General features: G+C 40.2%; 1 protein-coding gene across 1 annotated transcript in view; it reads left to right on the top strand.

Moving 5' to 3' along the window:
- LOC146001756 (uncharacterized) overlaps positions 1-22,467 on the top strand; it is a 222,365-nt gene that overhangs the window by 175,280 nt on the left and 24,618 nt on the right. Inside the window, exons 4-5 of the mRNA XM_083139468.1 lie at positions 4,412-4,581; positions 14,411-14,556. Of these exons, the coding sequence (XP_082995594.1) occupies positions 4,412-4,581; positions 14,411-14,556 (316 nt within the window). The remainder of the gene's footprint in view (positions 1-4,411; positions 4,582-14,410; positions 14,557-22,467) is intronic.

Raw genomic sequence — 22,467 nt, 5'->3', positions numbered from 1 at the left:
TTAACTGTTTTTGTATAACTAATATTTAAATTACACTTGGCAATTGGGCAACGAATATCATTTGTTGTCCACTTACCAAGAACAGTTCAGACTACTTCCCATGCAAGATTTTAGTGCGAGAAGAATGAAGGAATGTGAAACTTTGCAATCCTATGCATTAATCTCGTCTTTAAATGGGTTCCTTAAATTTATTACATAATATATTACTGCTTTTTATTAGAAAATAACAATACTTAAAATATTATTTGGTATTTCTGGTTTGTGGATATACCTAGGTAGAGTCATATGTCTTTTTAGCTACTACACGGATACGCTTCAAAGCACCAAATGACAATCGCTTCATGAAAAATCTTGCTTTAGAATCTAATGGAAATATTTGTTGCAAAGGTTACTATTAGGGGGGATAAAATCATTTCTGTAATGGTTAGCTCTGTCACCAGGGACGTTTGGATGTAATGAGGAATATCCCTGGCTTAAACTGCACCCTGGCAGAAATTGCTGGTCGGATCAAGAACTAAAGTGAGAATCATAGAACTTAAGACCTTCTGTAAAAAAAAGCACGTGTACCCTAATAGTGTTGCAAACTTATGAAAAAAAATATTTCACATAGCCTACAAGGTGTAAAAACATTCCATTTGTCAACAGATGCGGAATAAGCAGTGTATCACTGAGTGATGACCTGTTGAAAGTTATTGAATGTATGTTAAAAAAAAGTTAAAAAATGTACATCTTGCCTGGTGGCCAATTTTCAGACTCATCACCGAAGTTCCCTGGCTCGAATCCCGGCATGGGTGTTATTTGTGAGTATCCCTTGATCAATTTCATCTGACGATGACTCATTCTCGTCATCGGGATTAGCAAAAAGTGGAAGAAAAGCAACGCTAAATTAAAAAAAAAATCAAATACAAAATTTACATCTTATCCCCCAGGAGTAAGACGGTTCCGTACCAAAGGATTAATTTTCTCTTATCTTTTACTAAAAAAAACCTTGCTAGAAGAATGTGACACATTGAGATAAATTACGTTTTGAAACCGGGGTTTCTTCATTAAATTTATTTGATGTTTGAAAGTGTTATGATTTATTATTATAGATAATGAAAGTAAGCTAATACATATGATTTGATTAACTAAATTAATAATTATGCAGCAAAGACACCAAGGGAAACTAAAACGGCAACTTAGAGAAGCATAAAAGTGGGGAAAGAAGACTGTAGAATACAGAAATATTTTGAGGCAGTCACATTTTATTGTACGCTACATATAAAATAAAATGCATATTTGGGGGTGAATTTTTAAATATTGTCACATTTTTCTTCTCTCTTGTTGTGAGGTGTTCATTTTAAATCAACCTCCCTCACCCCACGGCCTGCCCTCCTTCACTCGCAAAAGTATTCCGGAGTGTGAGGATGTCACCATCCGGATGGTGAACACCTCTGTATTATAGATCGACTCCTGCGTCCCACCCCCTTCCCCATCCCCGGAGGATCGTCACTGACAATGTGAAATCACACTATCATATGCCGACAATCGACATACCACTTCCGTTTCTGTACTTGACTTAGTGAGAAGTATTGTGGTTGGCAACAGCCTAATAACGGTTTTCTTCCGCATCATGTAGTCCGTTCTATGAAAGTACGCTAATGGAAGAAAAACGTGTAAATTACATTGGATTATACATTTTAAAATATATTTTCATTAAAGGTCTCTGTTTATAATAATAATACGTGATTATTGTATAAATTACAATCGATCACGTGAACAGCAAGAAAATAGCGCCAGTTTCGAACATGGCGACTTCCATGCATGGAAGGTCTCCCGTGTTTTCAGAGTAGTCTTTCGGAAATACACCCGTTTGAAAAGTGGCAGGAAGCAGGTTTATGTGACGTTGTGTCGGTGCTATCCTGAGCAAGCAGTGAAGTTGGTATCGAAGTGTAATTGTGTGTCTGCGTCTTTGTGTTTTCGGTGTGGTGAAAGAAAGGAAAACGACCGGTCAAGTTGCGAGTCCCGCGAAAAGAACACGCTGTTGCTCGTATAAACAAGTACACCGATTTTGAGATAAGCGCAATACAATGCGAGGTGCTTTCGTATTCTTTCAATCAAAGAGCCGTCCTGTCCACTGTGGAGAAGATGTTGATAGTGATGATTGATGACGATCTCCCCAATTTTAGCAGTCGACGTTGAATCGCCTCTTGTGCCACGTTGAGTTCTTTTTTGGCAAGCAAATTTGACAGACCGTACTCTGACAGGATGATGTCTAGCGCCGAAAATGCCTCAAGTTCAAAAAGGAAGTACTGAATCAAGGTAAGAAAATACATTACTTGCATGAGACGTGCATAAATAATGTGCTTATTATCGTCTTCTTGTTTTCTAGTGCACGAGAAACCGAGAGAAAGTTAAACAATCTCTTTTTATTCCCCGGCTTATCTTTGTTTAGCTAAAACTGGTGGTATATTTGTTGCACAAAGGAGAAAACAATACTCCACATGTCAAGAATGTTGGGCAATAATTTGGTGGAAATAAAACCAAAAGGCTTGAATTACTGAAACGAATCTCTCTCTCTCTCTCTCTCTCTCTTTCTTGTGTAACTTTGGCGCTGTCGTACTGAGAGAGAGGGGAAGGGGGATCTGTTAACCCAGTGTCAGATAAATTGAACTTTTGGCGTAGAAAAATATGTTCATTCTTGACCAAGAACACGTATTTAATCACTTGTAGAAAATTTATTATACAGTAGAGCGTCGATTATCCGAACGTCGGTCAACCGAACGACCGCTTAACCGAACTGTGTACTCGCTCACTTTCAGATATCTGTAATGAAAAAAGTACGTGACTTAGCTGCTCGTAAGCGTGTAGGCTTGCTTAGACAGACCAAAATAAAGGATTTTTTTAAACGTTAATTTGTGTACTGTGTGTATTGTTCATGCAAAATGCGTATGTAATATGTACATATTTTTGTTTAATAAACTGTACCACATACTATATATTCCTACTAAAGTTGCCTTTGTACGTTACTTTGTAATACATACTTAAAGAGATGCCTGTTTTTATGAATAAATTTACTGTACAGTACTTCTTTTTGGCAAATAAACATGTACAGTTCGATTATCCGAACAAACCAGTTTTCCGAACACCCATGTCCCCCAATTACTTCTGATAATCGACGCTCTACTGTACTTCAATGTGTAGATTATCAGTTAAAATAAGAATATATTTTTCCATGTTACGTAAAATTAAAGGTTGCGAGTGAGCAGCATATGATGGCCGCACCATTCACGAACAGCTGGCGCGGACTGATACGTTACTCGAAGTGAGACGGTTGTTTACAGAAGGTCGGAAGGTTCGTGATTCTTACTTTTTTTTTTTTAGGGTTATTAAAGGTTCAGGAACCCATAAATTCTATTGGATTCCGTAACAGGACCGGAACCTTTTTTCTAGCACAATTTAAATTCGGTCCAAGTGACGTATTGTTTAATTTCAACACGGAAATTGGACCGGATTTAAATTGATCCGGAAAAAAGTTTCCTGGACCGAATTGAAATACTTTAAACATAAAAAGGATTTCAACTGAATTTATTTTCAATTCCTGGACCTTTAAGAACGCTGCCAAGAAGCGATACAAAAAACGATCTGACCCTTTCTCAAACTATAGAGTTCCGAAGGCGTCAGCGTGACATGCTACGAAATTTGAGGTCCCAGTTTCGAGCCCTAGTAGTCAGGCACGGATGTATCGTTGTGTTTGTGGTTCATGAGCCAATTTACCAAATGAGGTAGAAAAGGGACGTAGGCTATAGTGACCAAAATATACTATGGACTGATTCCTTAGTTTAACTAACTCTCTAGCCTTCTTAAAGCCGAAGGTTTAAAGCTGCAGCAACGCAAGCCTTCCTTCCATCTGTCCCTATCCTGGACAAGATCAATCCAATCTTTTCCATCCTTGCCGATTTCCTTTAGGTCCACCTCAACGTTATCCCTCCATCTTCGTCTTGACTTTGCTACAGGTCTCTTACCGTCAGGTTTCCCAACAAGAATCCTGTAAACTCTTATTTTCTCTCCCATTCGTGCCACATGGTCTGCCCACTTAATCATTCTAATAATATCTGGACATGAATACAAATTATGTAGTTCTAAATTATGTAACCTTTCCACTCACCTGTCTCCTTCCTTTTAGATCCAAATATTTTCCTAAGGATTTTATTTTCAAATACTCTCAATTTGTGTTCCTCTTTCAATGATTCCGTAGTTTACATGGCTGAATGTTCTCGACTATTCCGACGTTGCACAGGTATGTGCAACATGAGATAATTCCATTGTTATCTTTCGAGAGTTTGACGGCCACTTTTATGAGGTGCTAAAGCTCGCGCGATATCATCTGGCAGTGGAAGGTCGCTCCAATGTGACGTGTTTGCTCTTTCAGGCCTGGAACCGGAAGTGGCTGGTGATTCGCCGGAAGAAGCGTCACAGAGGGGAGAAGAGCGAGGTGGAAGTGAAGCTTTTTAATTCAAAGGAATGCGAGGACTTGTCGCAACAGCCCGTTTCCTCAACGCCCATCCACAACGACACCGTCATCTGCAGAAGTAAATCCAGGTGAGACCTTTATCCTTTTCATTGGTTTTTCATCTGTATCTGGTGAACTAGTGCTATTCTAATGGCTGGTGCCGCTTTTCCTACTACTACCACTGTGCGAATGGAGTCCATTAGTGGTGACGTCACAGCAGACGACAAACCAGGATTTGAGTCTACACAAGGAGAGAACTTGTTTTCTTCCTGAGCAATTCAAAGCTATTTTCCTTCGGAAGGGGTAGCTTTAATTATTGTGACAGCAGTTATGAAACAAAATTATGATGCGTATCGTACGTCAGTATTTCGGAGAATACGACTAGGCTATATATCACACATACCTTACAGAGAATAAGGTAAAGAAAAATTGGAGTAAGAAAATCATGCATTTTTATACAAAAGTTGGGCATTCCAGTTCCAAACACAGCTGAAGCCGGCCCGAAGCTCACCCGATCTCAAGTCGGTCATGGATGATGGTAAACCAACAACCTCAGGTGAATGAACCGACGGCGCCCATTGGCTGAGATTTCATTTGGATCATTCGCTTTACTCGATTTCCTACTCCATTTATTCTTTACAATCTCATCTGTAAGGTATATTTTATATATTTTACATATAGACGTATTATCCGAAATCTCATCTTTACATTGATGCACATCACAATTTTGTTTCTTAACTGCCGTCACGATTTTTAAAAAGTTACACTTTGCAATGGGAAACTATATGTATTTCCATAGGGGAAAAAAGTACGTTTTTATTTGTTTTGACTCAGTCCCAGCGCGTCGTCTGCTGTGACGTCACACTATTGGAATCCATAAGCTTTATGCTTTGGGGGGTGGGGTAGGGGTGCTCACTCAGTGGCGTATTTGTGTGCATAGGTTTTTTAGGGAATGCAAATTTATACATAAACTAAACCATTGCCTTGCTGTTGTAAGTACCTTAGAACATTGGTTATGACGTAGGTCATTAAATCTTAAATTAATTAAATATTTACACGTAATTTAGAAACATTTACGTAGTATACCGACATTCTAAGAAACTGCAAACTCGTACACAAAATGAGTTATGGAACAAATAACACGGAAGACTTGACTAAATTGAATTGCCAAGTTAAGATGTAATGTCCATTTATACCCTGTCCCAGCTAACTGTAGAGCAGAGCCGCGCATATCGGCAGAGGAGGAGGAGGAAAATCGAGTGGTGAACCGCACAGTCCTGACCGTACATGTACGGTCCAGGCCTTAGGCCGTACGCTAAATGCACGGCTTGTCAAAATTTACTCTTGCAGTTTTATCCCTAATATTTACCAAAGAAAAATGCGGTCCGTTTGCCATGTGCGTTCGGTATTATCCTTTTCAAATGTTTGCAACGCTGCATAGCGGAGGAAATCGTGTAACTCCCGTCCTCCATTACACAATCCCGTTTCTCTCACTGTTCATTGGTGGAGCCGTCTCGCGTCACTACTTGCGCAGAGACTTGTTCTCGTTCGACTCGTCTACAGTTAGCTGGTACGGAGTATAACCTACCTTCTTGTGAACACTTCATGTAAAATATCAGAAAACTTTAAGGGGAAACAGCCTACTGTTTGCTCGATGAGGTTGGTCAGTAGCTGAATGGTATTCTCCTTTAATCCGAAAAGCTGCATACTTTTTGGCAGGGAAATCTTTGATGATTGGACCATTGATTGACGTGAATAATTTTTCAATTATTTTTGTTACATTAGTTAAGAAATGAAATACTATATGCTTTCAATTTCATTTTCTTTGAGGTACGCCGCACGGCGCATGATTTTTTCTCAGGGGGGAAGAGTCATAGAAACTTTCGTTATTATTATTACTACTACTACTTTACAAATCATAAAATTCAAATTGAATTTAAAATACATTGGCGTTACATATACAAGTTCAGAGTCGAGTCTACTATTTCGATAGAAACTGAATTCGCCTTCCTTCCTTTCAATAAACATCCATCACTTTGTTGATGAACCGTTCTTTGTCTTTTTGTACTTTTTCACAATGCACAGACATCAATCAGTCGGAGACCACTTAAACTACTCTCCTACATGGTACGTACAGTACCTCTGATCCGTGGTTTTACGTGCCGAAGGGTATTGTACAATAGTAATAATTGCTGTAAGTTACAGAAAACAATATTTTTTGTTGTAATTACTTTAACTTATTCCAGGAAATCTCTGGGGGGCAAGGGGGCCTCGGTCCCTCCCTGCGGACATCCTTGCCTAGCAGGGATACAAATAATTTTATTTGGTCGGGGATAATTTTTGTGGGGGGGAGTCCCCGACATCCCCCCTGTTAATTCGCACACTGCCTACTACTAATACTTTTAACTGAAGGTAACACATTCATCTCCAATGCAACTATCTCTTCTTTGACTTTTTAAAAAATCCTACTCTAGGCCTTTTTCACCACACAACTCTGATGTCAAAAGATGTGTCATTTTGAAACATACCAACTTCAGACACGTTTGCAAATATTTCAATTTTAAAATTTGCTACTTATTTAATTTCAACAGTTTTTATTACAGATTCAAATCATGCCCTAATACTGTGGTGACACAAAGTTCAGAAGTCCATTATGTAGTATTACTTATTTACAGAATACCATAACTTAAGAAATACGGTGTCATAAGGCTTTGTGACGTTCAAAGAAGTTTATTCTTATGTTGCACAGTGGGATCCATGAGTATTACCGTGCAAATTGTCCATAACTATTTCCATTAATTTTTCTCTCACATCCTTTGTGTTTTTAAGCGATGGATTTTTATGTATGCTGGTGCAGAAGTTGTCAACAACTTGTTTTTAGTTTTCTTTTAATTCTTGAAGCTCTTATTAGGTCCAATATAGTGCACGAACATGGTGAAGGACAATTTGCATAATGATATTCACGCATAAGAATTTATCCAATGTGGAATTCCTTTCTCTCTCGTTGCTGCAGTGTAATTGTGTTTCCTTCCCCTACTGATATTTCTACTGACATAGGCTACATTTTATTTCTAGAAAGTCATTGAGCGTCATTTGCATGTATTGCATTTTAAACGTATACTTATTATTCAATTTTTCAAATAGCATCATAGCAATCAGTATAAATAAAATTAATCTTATTTTCTTTATATTTTAACATTTATTTAGTCCTTTCTACAGCAATTAGCTGTTGTCATTATCACTGGCATCGCAATTTGACTATCCTGAACAGATAACGTTATTTCATTGACTTTCATTAATACATTATTCGACTACTAAACAAACATCGTGCAATGCCTGTTTTTTTGTTGTTTTTTTACCATTGTCTCGTTTGTCCGTCAAAATAAATTTAAGTCATGAATTTTAACGTGTGATTTAATGGTCCCATAACAGCGTCAATTCATTTACTTCGAACTGAGAAGTCAGCTGCACTTAGAATTTTTAACATCAAATATACATTAATATGGCAGGTCTTAATCACCTATATATATCCTCACAAGTGGATGAAAAAGTAAAAATATGGTCAAAAGTTTCTGAATTATGACACTTACATAAAATTTTCCCCAGTATATGGAACTGTATGCATTTATAACCAAAATATGTAATAGCTCCTTGTCTGTCTGCTCAGAGGAATGACGAGGGTTTTTTTCCCGCAACAAGCTCAAAATATTATTTAAAAGTACAACAGAATAGGAAGACAACTGGATACGTATACATATGAAAAATGAGTACTGAGAAGCTAAAAAAAAAGGACGCCACATACTACCTAAAATTGCCTCGAGACAGTGAGGAGTTTACAGAAAACACTTCTAGGAAAGTTGTAAAGCCTCATTCTAGACCACTTGAATTCCGCTCAAGAAAATAAACATGACAAGACATGTTTGGCTGATACATGGCTTACACCACCGAAGAAGTTCCGTAACCTAGTGAGAAAAGTAACGGACCTGTTTTGCTCTACTCAACTTCCTTTTGTCAGACCGTCGTGATTAGCCAAAATTGGAAGAAAAGAGACTTAAAATAAACTAAATCAAAGCCTTTATGGTACACCCATTCTCAAACGTGGAACAATAAAACCCAAAGCAAGAAGGAGACTGCTAAGTGTTGAGGATGATATTCGTGTTGTGTTGTTAACCGTGCTTAGAACACAATCATATTTGTGTTCTTAAAATGACTGATAACTGTAATGTTCAATATTAATGATATTATTATTATTATTTAAATTTATTGCCTCACACTGTGATTGGGTAGTGACTGGCTTACAAAATTATTATTGTATAAGTGCATATGTGGCTATTTTCTTTATATATTTTAATTATAGCCAAGGTAGTCTAGTCGGTAGGGCATCTAACTTCAACGCGGGACGCCTGGGTTCGATTCCCGGGGTGAGTGATCTCAGGTCGGAATTTTTCCGCCGTAAAGCGGCTCTAAGGCTTACCCAGCCTCAAATCAGGGGGTAACGACGGCCGGAGCGTGGTGCTGATCACATCACCTCCAAAATGGCAAAGATCGAGAACGTGTGGTGTTTTATCCCCACATCCCCTGAATGTGCCTTCATGGCACGGGGAACTTTACCTTACCTTTACCTTTTATATATTCTAATTAGGTAACTTTTGAATGATTAATTTATTTAATTAATAGTTGAAAGTAGTTTCTTGTAGCAAGGGTGCCGTGGGATTCTAAACGAGCATGGAAAGGCTGAGAAACCTTCCTTTACAGCCTTAGAAAATGCCAATCGTTTGACCTTGTATTGCGCTGGGACAGCATAGAAAGACTTCCAAATAGACTAACTGAAGGACAATTACGTATAATAGAAGTCATGGAATGCTTCAATATTGCACAGCTTAGGAGGTGAACGACCTCGATATAAAGTTCAGCGAACTTGCATAAAGTTTGAGCACGAAATGCATTGAGCACGAACCCCTTCAACATCCACCCCGTGATTTGTTGGCCATGAGTCAATGCACGTGCAACGTGGAGGGTGTAGGGTGAGTCTGAGCAGGTAATTTTTTTCCCCCTGCTACGATGCAAGTTGCATGCATTCGACTGTTGCAGTGGTAAATCGCAGGATGAAAGGGATACTTATGCGTGCAGTTAGGATGGTTGCGAACGAAAGGGCTCAATTTCAAACGTCAGAATTTTCTTTTTTTCTCTTTGTTTTCAGTTTTTTATTATGAGCCGGGTTTTGGGTATAATGGATAGTGGAAATATTTGTGAAGCCATGGTTTCAATTGCACATTCTTATCCAGATGATTGAAACTGCTACTATTACTACTACCACTACTGCTAACAACAAGAACAACAATTAATACCTCTTTCTCATGCAAGTGTAGGGGGTAACTTACAATAAGCGCCCAAATGCCAACCTCACTTGCACGTAGTACAGCCTGTGCTGCATTTTGCAGACTAACGAGGCTCTGGGGCCTGGATCTGGATCCAGGATAATCATCTGTGGGGTTCGTGTTGGGTCGTCCATATAGGTTTGCGATTTTCGCTTCATCCATCTTATCCTAATCTTCGCGATTAGCCAAAAGTGGCAGAAAAGCGAAGGAAAACAAAGCATATCAATAAATCAATCAGTGTGCGATGAGTATTGCGAAATACGAAACAGGAGGCCGAGAAGAACTTCAATGTGAGGTCAGAGCTCACCCGACGACCACGAGTTTAACTATACAGTGTGCAGATCGGGGGCAATGTACTGTATACGTCAATGTCGTGAATGTGGGTTGAAACTTTCCAGTCTCGAGAACATTCTGAGGATACAGAAGTTTTGCAGGTACATCGTTTGCCTTCAAAGAGATATTTCCCACTGTGAAGAAATTGAAAGCTTTACACAAGATAACAATATAAAAGAGGTAGCAGAAGTACCTGCTTGAATGTTGAAGATTAACGACGATAAAAACAAGAAATGAGCAGAACTGACAATTGGCAATGGTATAGCCCAACGTGGGCTTCGAAAGAAAAATTCTCACCTCTGCCATTTTGTGTACACTAATGACTACCGCTTGGCAGGCTGTGACGGGACCTAAAGCAAAAGAAGGCCTATATGCTCTCACACATGCTCAACAAAAACATTGCACCTTCAAATGCAAAGAGTCTAGTCATCTTTAATAGTTTCTCTGTAATTAAAGTTCAAAGGGTGTAAACATTATTTTGGGACATTCTACCACGTAACCACAAGTGGGGGGGGGGGGGTGCACCAGTCTTATGGCCTGCGTGTGTCATTTTGCATTTTCAAGTCGCACTTCCCTGTCGTGTAGTTAACCATTCGTCACAGTGGAACTTATGAAACAGCTGTGCCACGCTTTTCCGGTTCTGTGTGGAAAGAGGTTACACACGGAAGTAAAAAGTTTGCATAATGCGGTGCGTCCCCTCTTCCTACTCCTGCCGGAAGAGAGCTGATAACTAGTATTGTCCCCTCAGAAACTAAACCGATTCTTCCAGTTACCTTTCTGTGTATTTTTTAGTTCAGAATATTTGAGCAGGAATACTACCACATTTCTTGTTTCCACATTTCGCCCCTTTCTTTGGCAATTTCTGAACAAACACTTCATTATTTGGGTACTTTCTTATTCATAGACTGTCAATAATGTTTTTAAAACCGTTTCGGCCATATTTTTGATCCTTGCAATATGCCGTGTAACTTCCTAGGGTTTTCCCTTCCAAGTGATACTGTGTGTCTGCGTCTTCTGACTGTGAGCCAGGAAAAGTTCAAAAGGACCAGATTGTGCAACGATAGGTATGTAAGAGCTTCGGAGTTAAAATTACAATGGAAATTGCTTGATTCAGATAAAACTAAACTAACTAAGTTTTCGGTAACCGCGTAATTCCATGTGTGACGTAATTACCTTTTGGACAGCTATGTAATTACATATTTCCCTCATACGATTACATATATAGTACAATATGTGACTTGTCGTGCTATATGTATTGACACAATGTAGTACAACTTCAAGCTTGCAAAAAAATGTAAATTATTTGGATGTACTAGGCAGATAATTGTGTTTAAAATCCGTGTGACGGAATTTCCTTCATGTAAACCTTCTTTGCAGGTGCATACTGACATTTTCCAATTTCTGTGAATGATGAACTTTCGTCTGAAATATTAATATTGAGAAAAATAGTTCAAAGCATGCTCATCATGCCAGGACACGACAACTGAAATTCTTTCTATATTCTGATACTTATTTTTATCCCAAACAGTGTGTGGCGGAATTACCGTGACGTAATTACCATTTGTCCAACACGTGTAATTGTTATTGATTGATTGATTGAGTTAGTGTTTTAAGTTCACTTTATGCACAATAAGGCTAATCGGGACTAGACCTAAAGTTTAAAGTGGGATCCGAAACACTATGTGCCTCCATCGGTTATCGAACCCGGGACCCCTTGATTACAAGATGATGACATACCACTATGCAATTGGGGTATTTAATTGGGTTGCTTTCAAAATAAAATAATGCAGTCCAACTGAAAATTCATTTTAATGATCGTACTGTAATACAATATTGGTCTTCTGAACAATGCAATAAGAATATGACAAAATATTTGGTATCGGGTAAGAAAGAATCAAAAAGTAAACAAAAATCCTCACTTTTTTTTAAAGAAACCTACGTATTTGGAAACTATATTGGCACAATTGTTTGGATAGATTTAAGTTTCAATTACTGGACTGTGAAAAACATATCGAACACACTGTTCAAGAACAAACAATAATGTTTGTTGGTATCATGGTCAAAATTTGTTAAACGATCTCCTTCAGTCAACTGGCAAAGAAATTCCATTCCGTGAGAGTCAAGCTAAATAATGTTTCTGAGAATGTTGTTATATATTTTCAAACAGGTATCTTTCGTTGAAGTAGCTACCTGAGAAGAATTAACACCTTGGATTGCAGGGTACAATGTAAATACTTCCTGTACTCCAAAAATCAATGACAGCAAATTGTATAGCGAGATAGCAATTGAAGGTAAAGGTAAAAGAAAAGTTAAGTGCTCCCCTGTGCATAGCACCACGCCATGAAGGCGTATAGAAGGGTTGAAGAGCCTCCTTTATGGTCTCTATTGCTGCGTGGAGTGTCCATAGCACCTTACTGCCATTCGGTTATGTTCCCTTAATCTTATCAGTTGCGTGAATTCATCTGCTGCCTCTTCAATCGCTTTCGTTCATGGCCGTTCCCTTCCATTTGATTTGATTATAATAATTTTCTTCCTTCTCTGCCTACTTCTGCATTGACATTAATCTGCTGTCTTAGCCATTTTACTCCAGAAACTTTACAGATTAAACTGAAAATGAGTTAGCAATATGTAGGTAAGCTAACATTATGATACCTCAAATACCACTTGGAGAAATTCCCAGGTATCAGTGGTAATACCATCACACGCAGCTGGTAATTGTCACAGTGATGTACAGCCATTCCATGAACATTGCTGCACATGTATGTGTTACACATGTGAGTGGTACCAAAACGTACCTTTGCAGGAAAAGTTTTACTTCCTTTTATCATTAACCTACGTTTTTATGCGAAAGAAACTGAAAAATTGTGACGGAATTACCATTTTACCTTATGTATTAAAAGACGTGTATATCTCAGTTTACATACACACAATAAGGTAGCGAAATACACAAATTTGTTCTTCTAGGGCACATTAATCTTACCATACTATCACATTAGTTCCTTCTTGCCATATACAGCTAGTTCATGAATCGTTAAAATGCGCAATTAACATACCATGCAATGTATATTGCAGCCATCTTGAAAAATACTGTTTCCAACCACCTGCCGTATTGTTTTTAATGAAACAACGGCATGTTCCATTAACTACAAGTATAACTCTTGTATGATATCCCCTTCATTTTTATGTACAAAGCTCTTCAGTTTTTGGACTGAAGGTTGACATTTCCTTGGAATTGCCCAACCATATCTAGGATAATCAGTTGCAGTTGTTTTATCTTCATCTGCTTTCCTAGGCTCTGCGTGTATTGAAGACCCTTGATTATCTTCTTATTTATCCTAGGCTTGAACTATTTTAAGTCTGTCTGTCTTTCCGCTATGTTTACTTCTGATTCTAGCCATATCACAGGGAGGTGATGAGATGAATTGAGCCTTCGCTTGTAAAAAAAAAACTGTTGCATCCGGTTTTTGTAAATTAGCAAGCACACTGTTAACGGTGTAACATTGTATTTTTACGCTCACTTCTAACAGTGCATTTACACCATGAACAAGAACATGTGTGCGTGTGTAGAGGCGCCAACGTTTGAAAAAAACATTTGGTGGGCTCAAAAATATGAAACGAGTTATAAGTTCACAAGAATCCCACAAATCCTCCCTTCCATTTATGCATGATATTAATGCTTATCAGTGGCGACGATTGGGTTCCAAAACTGGTGGGGGCAATGTGTCAAAACTTGGGGGAGGGACAAGAACAGTTTGCTTTCCCTTCATACATAAGGTTTAGCATAGTGCAGGAGCAAAAGTGGGAGAGGGACAACTGCCCCCCCTCTAATCACCGCCACTGATGATTATAATTAATTTGTTAATCTATTATTTACTGAATTAAGCAGTCCATAACGAATAACGGTAAAAAATAGGCATCAATCATAATAACCATAATAACATGACAAATTATTGAAAGGGCTCATATAAGTTGGCGGCACTTTGCCACAGCATAAAGACAGCTATTTTTAAGTATGTGTGAACCAGAGTTTACCAATCAAGAAATAACAGTGTGTGCTATTTTGAAGGTTAGTATTTGTTCGTTGCCAAATCTGTATCTTGTGTAACAATAACGCCGTGACGCAAATGTGTGCGTTTCCTTTCATAAAATGCAGAAATTATTCTCTTGACGTGCGTTGAAGCATTGTGTTGTTGCTCTTCTCTCACAGGTCAAGGCCCTTCGCCTTCGCCCTTCTCTCCAGCCGGGAGCCAGCCCTCTTCCTCGCCGGTCGCTCAGAGTCGGAGAGCCAGCGCTGGATGAGCAACATCAGGGGTCTTTTGCGACCCCCGGCGCCTGACTGCACCTTCAATCAAGGTAGGTTCTCTTGGGATAAGTGGGGCATGTCTTTTCGTTGGTTACTTGCCAGGGAGATTTACATTTCTTTCAAGGGCACGACTAGAGGGGGCCCTTGCCCCCCAGAGATATCTAGTAAACATTCGGGTAATTCCAATGGTGAAATTGTAGTGATATTTTATTACAAATAATATTGTTTTATGTTATTTACAGACTTTTAAGTTAGAGCAATTGACTGCCATGTCCAACAAAACAATGAGAGAACGTTTACACCAGACACGTTAGGATCATATTGACTAACGTGACTAAGAGTGTGCGGGACTGTAAACTTTTCGTCGGAGCGAGATTGAAGAAAAAAAATTGTACTCCTGACGTTCAGGACTGAAAATTTCGCCATTTTCCAAATAAATCGGGAACTTTTTGGGATGGGAAATTTTCAAAATTCCTGACGTGGAATAAAAACTGTTAATTTCAATAATTTCAGGCACTTATAGTGTAGAAAGTACCAAGAATGAACAGTTAAAGAGTACAAAAATACAGAGAGACAAAGAAATAATCATCAACATAGTTAAAGATGTTTATAGTAAGGAGACATAGTGAATCCAGTCTCTATTTAAATAGGGACTCAAGTCTGAACTTATCAACAACGCCAAGTAGTTTCAATTCAATTTCAATTTTATGATTCGCAAACTAAGAAGAAAAAGAATGAATGAATGAAAGGTAAAATATAAGTTTCTATGAGAGAAGGGGAAGATGTGAAATGTTACTCTGTCCCAGAGTTGCCAACTTAAAATAAATTTTGGAGGGGCAAGGTTGGCACAAACAGTATTTTAAATATGTAGATGTAATATAATTAATATCTGTCCCTCTACGTGAATTTGGGGCGGGTGGCAGAAAGTGCCTTGACCCCCAAAGACAGCGCCTATACTCTGCCCCCTAAGAAAAAATCCTGCAGGCGTCCTTGATGTCTTTAATAAGAGCACACACACACAAAAAAACTATTATTAAGCAAACCAGTTTATGCTGAACTAATTGAAGAATATTAAGTATATTGTTTCCAGACTTATTTAAGGTTAATACATATCGAATTTGTGCATTCCAGCGTTACGTGTGCGACATTCATATGTAAAATGTAAGGTTCTAGACGTGCGATTGGATATAAATATTCATAATGAACTGATTTCATAGAATTATGAAGTACTTTATGGTGTATGCTAACAAATGAAATAAACCATCGTGAGTATGATGACATAGCCTGAATGCAAGTGTGATGCTTTCAACTGTAGTAAAGTTTGACTTCATTTGTCTGTAAAGCGTATAGACAATTAAAACAATTGTAATTTGCAGATTGATCCATCTTGTAATTTACATGGAGTAGGACTACTTTTTGTTGAATGGCCCAATTATAAATTTTTACACCCGGTGGAGGCATATAGTGCTTCGGATCCCACTTTAAACTGTAGGTCCAGTCCCGATTAGTCTTACTGTGGATAAAGTTGACTTAAAACACCAAATCAATCAATTATAAAATTTCACCAGTTTATTAATTTAAATTAACCAATGAAATTAATACTGTAATTTGTAATATATTGATAATTGCTACAGTATTAATATAATGCAGTAATGGTTTCATACAGGTGTGCTTGGCACAATTCTACTAGAGTGTACTTGAGCCTTACAAATAGCGTAGTGATAACACTCCCACTTTGTAATTGAGAAGTCCTTGGTTCGGTCCCCGTTGGGTGCACGTTGCACAGTGGTTCGGATTCTACTCTAAAATGTAAGATTAATCATTAAACTTGGACATTTCTTATACGTAGAAATACTAGCGGATTGCTCATCGTTGCTCGGGTATTTATTTATCCCAATCTTCTATTAGACAAGAAAATAATGAATTCTAACTATAGAGTAAAATGAACTTGGAGTGGGAGTGTCACTATTAATCTTAGTGACCCCGAAAACTATAGTTTCCACACTAATATCGGTCGTTTTCGATTATTTTTACATGTCATCCCCTTCCCACCCCATCCCTAGGGGTGCCAGGGATGTCTTACCCCCACAGTATTTATTACCATATTGGAAGTGATGCGTATACCAAGTTTGGTTGAAATCGCTCCAGGCGTTCGATAGTTAAGGCGGAACAAACATACACACATACATCCATTTATATATATATATATATATATATATAGGGTGATTCTAAAGGTATAGTACAAACGAAAACCACAGATACCTCCCATGAAATAGAGACGAAAGTTCCCCTTCCACTTTGCCGAGAGATGCCTCCGTGAGGAGCTAGACAACGCCGAAAACGTGTGAAAATGAACTTCACACCTCTGTACAGCCAGTACCAGTGAAGATAGAAAGGCGGAACAAACGAAGTCAAAAGGAACACCAAAGTCGCCCATCCGAAAAACACTAGGCGGCAGCTGCTAAACGCATGCGCATGGGGTTCCACAAAGGAAATAGGAGTGTTCCGCAAGACAAGTGAAGGGAAAGGGTAGCGATCGACAACGGTAGGGAGAAAAGAAGCTATGAAGCATGAAGTAACAATTGCACAGCGGGAAACAAACACATGCAGCGCGTGGGGAGTCCCCAAACACAGTGGGGAGACACCGCAGCAAGAACAAAGCACGGTGAAACAAAAGAGAAAGAGGACCGGACGGGGAATGGTACCTGTCAAGGAGACAACAAATGCGGGACGAGGGATTCCCCGTAGCAGCACCGAGGGGATGTCACACAGAGGTCGTGCGCCAGCAGGACAAACACAGCAACTACGGGCACAGGAGGTTTATTGCCACGCAAAGGTGCACTTACAGATAGGAATAGTACGTAGTACGTAGTCGTACCCCGGACTGACGTTGTTACAAAAGTTGCTCAAATTGACGACCACCACATTCAATGCAGGCATTGCAGCGTCGCAGGAAATTCTGGCGAACCCTATCAAAAATCCCTGGCATGGTACACACCTCGGCCGATGCTGCAAGTATCCGCGCTACCAATGTTTCCTTGTCAGGCACCGGGGTCTCGTAGACGAGTGTTTTCACATGGCCCCACAAGAAGAAATCCATTGGTGTGAGGTCAGGCGAACGGGCGGGCCAGGGAACGGGGCCCTCTCTGCCGATCCAGCGCTGTGGGTAGGTATGGAGCAAAAGGGTTCGCACTGTGCCATCAAAATGTGCAGGCGCTCCATCCAATTGAAACCACATACGATGTCGCACGTTGAGGGGTACTTCTTCTAGCAGCTCTGGAAGGACTGATGCAAGAAAGGTGCGATAGAGGCGGCCATTTAAACGTGGTGGCAGCAGGTATGGACCGATAATCTGTTCATCGATGATACCTGCCCAGATATTCACTGCAAACTGGGTCTGATGGTGCACCTCGACTGCTGCATGTGGATTTTCATAATCCCACACATGGTTGTTTCGGCAAATGAAGATGCCCTCACGGGTGAATGTTACCTCGTCCGTGAAAAGCACATGGCGCAAAAAACGGGGATCGTCGGTACAAAACTGCAACAGTCGTTGACAGAATTCCACACGTCGTGGGTAATCCCCAGCCTGCAACGCGTGGACTCGCTGTGGATGATAGGGATACAGCAGATCATCATGAAGGACACGCCACTGTCGACTGTGATACTCCCACTGCACGTGCAATGCTACGGGTGCTAGTGGACGGTGTGTCGTCCACGCGAGCAAGTACGTCCTCCTCGACCGCCACGGTGCGCACATGTCTTGGGTGACCGACATGATGGCCTGCACGTAACACACCCGATTCACCAAAGGTACGGTGCACGTTCGAAAACAACCTGCTGTCGGGTTGTCGCCTCTCCGGATACCGTCCGCGATAAAGGCGTGCAGCTGCTCGGCCATTGCCATCTGCAAGGCCGTAGACAAAATACATGTCCCTCAGTTCTACAAATGTGTAGCGTTCCATGGTACGGTGAGGATAGTGCCAATTATGAAATACTGTACTGCAGTGCACAGGTGGCATACACACACACACTGGTCACAACGGCTTCGAAACAACGTACTCAATTGTCGTACGTCAAGCACACCACCACCGCACCGGCTCTTTCACTGACACGCTCCCTGACTCTGCACTTCCAATCAGCCCACACGTCCGCACGGCGCTGTGGTACAATCAGCTGACGTTCCTGAGCCACCCGTGCCTGTGCTCTTCACTACCTGACCACTGCCGTCAGGTGGGGCCATGTACTCTGGGGCCTTGTCATCGTGGAACACATGTAGCGTCCTACATTCTTGCCCCATTCACCCACAACACGTACTTCGTCCGTCTTGCTCGAGCCGACGGGGAACACTACGTACGATCGTGTGGTGTTTGTGTACACCAATGTGGGGTAACCCAGCAGTTGAACAGACGTGCATACCCCCACGTAGTTTCATTACACGATTGTCCCACGCAGTTTATCTGTCCAGCCTTGCTCGGCCCGGTCTCACACCCACGCGGCAGTGTGCGGCTGAGGTGGTGTGAGACCACGCTTGGTTTCGGAGCGGAAGGCTGCGGCCGAGGAGGGACTCGAGTTGTTCGGCTGGGGTTGCGCTCGGAAGCAAGCAGCCGCGTCAGGTCTGGGAACGGTGGACCTGGTGATCGGGATGGAAACATTCCGACCTCGTCCATTAGTGTCGTCCACCGTACGGAATGGTGGGGTCCGTACGACACTCCAGCAGCCTTTCGCCCGCTCCCACCCAGCGATGTGCCTCCGGCTTCATTTCTAAGAGGCCGATTGGGCCCCATCACGACGTTTGTTACAACGTCAGTACGGGGTACGTGGTCCTATCTGTACGTGCACCTTTCATTAGCAATAACCTCCTGTGCCCGTAGTTGCTGTGTTTGTCCTGCTGGCGCACGACCTCTGTGTGACATCCCCTCGGTGCTGCTACGGGGAATCCCTCGTCCCGCATTTGTTGTCTCCTTGGCAGGTACCATTCCCCGTCCGGTCCTCTTTCTCTTTTGTTGAACCGTGCTTTGTTCTTGCTGCGGTGTCTCCCCACTGTGTTTTGGGGACTCCCCTTGCGCTGCACCGCCAGCGCCGCCATTTCTGCCCCGAACCATGTACGCGTCTGTTGCCTGTCGAGTGTCACGGACCACTTTGCTTGCATTCTCGGTGTGTTTTTACATCCTACGTCGTCCTCCCGTGGTTCTGCAACCCCGCACTACTTTTCTCGACTGCACTGCTTCAGTCATGGTGTTTGTTTCCCGCTGTGCAATTGTTACTTCATGCTTCATAGCTTCTTTTCTCCCTACCGTTGTCGATCGCTACCCTTTCCCTTCACTTGTCTTGCGGGACACTCCTATTTCCTTTGTGGAACCCCATGCGCATGCGTTGCGCAGCTGCCGCCTAGTGTTTTTCGGATGGGCGACTTTGGTGTTCCTTTTGACTTCGTTTGTTCCGCCTTTCTATCTTCACTGGTACTGGCTGTACAGAGGTGTGAAGTTCATTTTCACACGTTTTCGGCGTTGTCTAGCTCCTCACGGAGGCATCTCTCGGCAAAGTGGAAGGGGAACTTTCGTCTCTATTTCATGGGAGGTATCTGTGGTTTTCGTTTGTACTATACCTTCAGAATCACCCTATATATATATATATATATATATATATAGATGAAGTGTGTTTGATTCCGCATCAAGTCGACAAGTGTTGACCCTTGACCTCAGGTGTATGTATATTCCATTTCTATGTAAACTCCTACACGGATTTTTTATAAGAAATATTGTATTAGTTTTTTTAGGGAATTTAACACGGTGTAAGTGCGTATATTTCGGGAACTGGTCTTATTTTGAAGGTGATTATAAATTAAGCATATTATCTGGACGAATGAATATTTCGAAAACTTTTTGAGCAAGTATTCGATGTGTTTAGTGTTCAAAAAATGTTGCTCGTTTTCCATTGTAAATGTGTGTTTTTTTTTAAATAGTTTAAGGTGTAAAATAACAACACACGGTCCGGAATGGGGCAAAGGGCCTCCCCACTCCCCCTCTCGTAAATTAACATCATCCTAAAATTATATATTTCACACATAAAATTTCATTTCGCTCGCAGTAATTTATTTATTGATTGATTGATTTGGTGTTTTAAGTCCACTTTATGCACAGTAAGGCTAATCGAGACTGGACCTACAGTTTAAAGTGGGATCCGAATCACTGTGTCTCCACCGGGTATCGAACCCGGGACCCCTTGATTACAAGGCGACGACGCTACCACTGCGCCATCGGGGAGGCCATCGCAGTAATTTATGTGGGCTAAATTATTATTAAGGGTGTTACAGGAACGTGATATCTTTAAATTGAAGGAGTGTTTTTTTGAGGGGGCAACGTTATTATGGGAGAAAATGTGCCTCCTTTGTCCATCCCTGTAAATAACTCCTGCCGACGTCCATGGTTCTGCACTATCTTAACAAATAACGAAAGAGCAACTGAAATAGTTTGTCTTGCGAATCGCCACATTTTGTTCTTTCCATTTATTAAAATGATATATTTGCACATTTCAACTTCCTAGAGAAGTTTAATTTTTCAATGAATATAATGTAGTTAAAAAAAACAGTCGAATAATTTCGCGTAAAAGCAGGCATAGTAGTGTTCATTGTGTAGCGTTGGTCTGCAAAATTTGTAAAAAATTCATCTGCCCTGGCAAGGAAATTAATGTCATATAGACAAAGAATTGAATATTTATTGGATATTAAAAAAGGATGTTAAATCCAGTTGACGGAAATTAAAGTTCCTGGTAATATTTTATGCATATTATTATAACTAGTAATAAATTTTGCATAAATCATCTTTGGTACTGTTATTCAAAAATAGTATAATTCCAATATAATCCTTGTCCTCCAATAAGTTCGGCGGAAATAAATAACCCTCGCTTAAACAACAAGTAATTTTTTTATTATTTAATTTTAGTTATTTCATTATTTCATATTAGCACTTAGTAAATCTTTTGGGGTGTCCGGACCCCCTGGACCCACTCAGGGGCGGATTCAGGTTTCGGGTTTGGGGAGGGCACCAATTTCCAAAAGTGTACAGATAAATACTAATGAAGTTTACAGTAGCACTTTAAATTAAAGTTTACCATGGTGAAACAAGTCTTTTATACTTCAATATTTTTTTAAGTACCAATTCCAGTCATCTGTACATGCGGCCAAGTTATTATGAACAAATATATTTAAAAATTACATTGTAAAAAAAAATATATTAAAAATAGCGTATTCCTTTCGAACACAGAAAAGCACAAGTTACAGAAGTATTTTCATATTAAAAAAGTCTATTTTACATTTCATAATTCTTTTTTGCTTTATAATTAGTTTAATGTAGCATCAGTCCTTTTCAGTAACATGCATGATACATGATAAAGCTGCTAGTAATTTGGACACCAGTTTAACTTTTCAATCGTCAAATAATTGGAACTTACTAAAGACATTTAACTCACCCTACAAATACTGTAGCTGTAGTTTTCGTGAATGTTTCCTTGCAAATATGTCAATAACCTCCTCTGGTTTCACTTGGTATTTGTCTTTATGGATGTTCAGGAGAGCCAAACCATTCAATCGTTCATTACCCATTGTAGATCTATGGTAGGTCTTGATTTTTCGCAGATTGAAGAATGAACGCTCAGCTGTATAAGTTGTGACTTGAATCACACACAACAGGTGAAGCAAACTTTTAATGTTGGGATACAAAGAAGAAAATTTGTACGCCTCTGAAGGATTATCTGAGGTAGATTTTTCCAATAACCAGAATTGTCTCCATAACTTGAGTTCCCCTTCTAATGCTAAAATAGACTGCACATCATCTTCATAAAATTTAGTTGCCTCAATTATATCTTTAGCTGGACCATCTTCTTCAACAATAAATTTCCGAATTACTTTCTGTAGAGTGCTCGACTTCAATCTGGATCGCACCACTTGCATATAGTGTTGG

This window comes from Lepisma saccharinum, chromosome 17, assembly GCF_977018435.1.
Source record: "Lepisma saccharinum chromosome 17, izLepSacc3.1, whole genome shotgun sequence".
NCBI classification, from domain to species: Eukaryota; Metazoa; Arthropoda; class Insecta; order Zygentoma; family Lepismatidae; genus Lepisma; species Lepisma saccharinum.
This window is presented reverse-complemented; position numbering and strand designations above follow the sequence as displayed.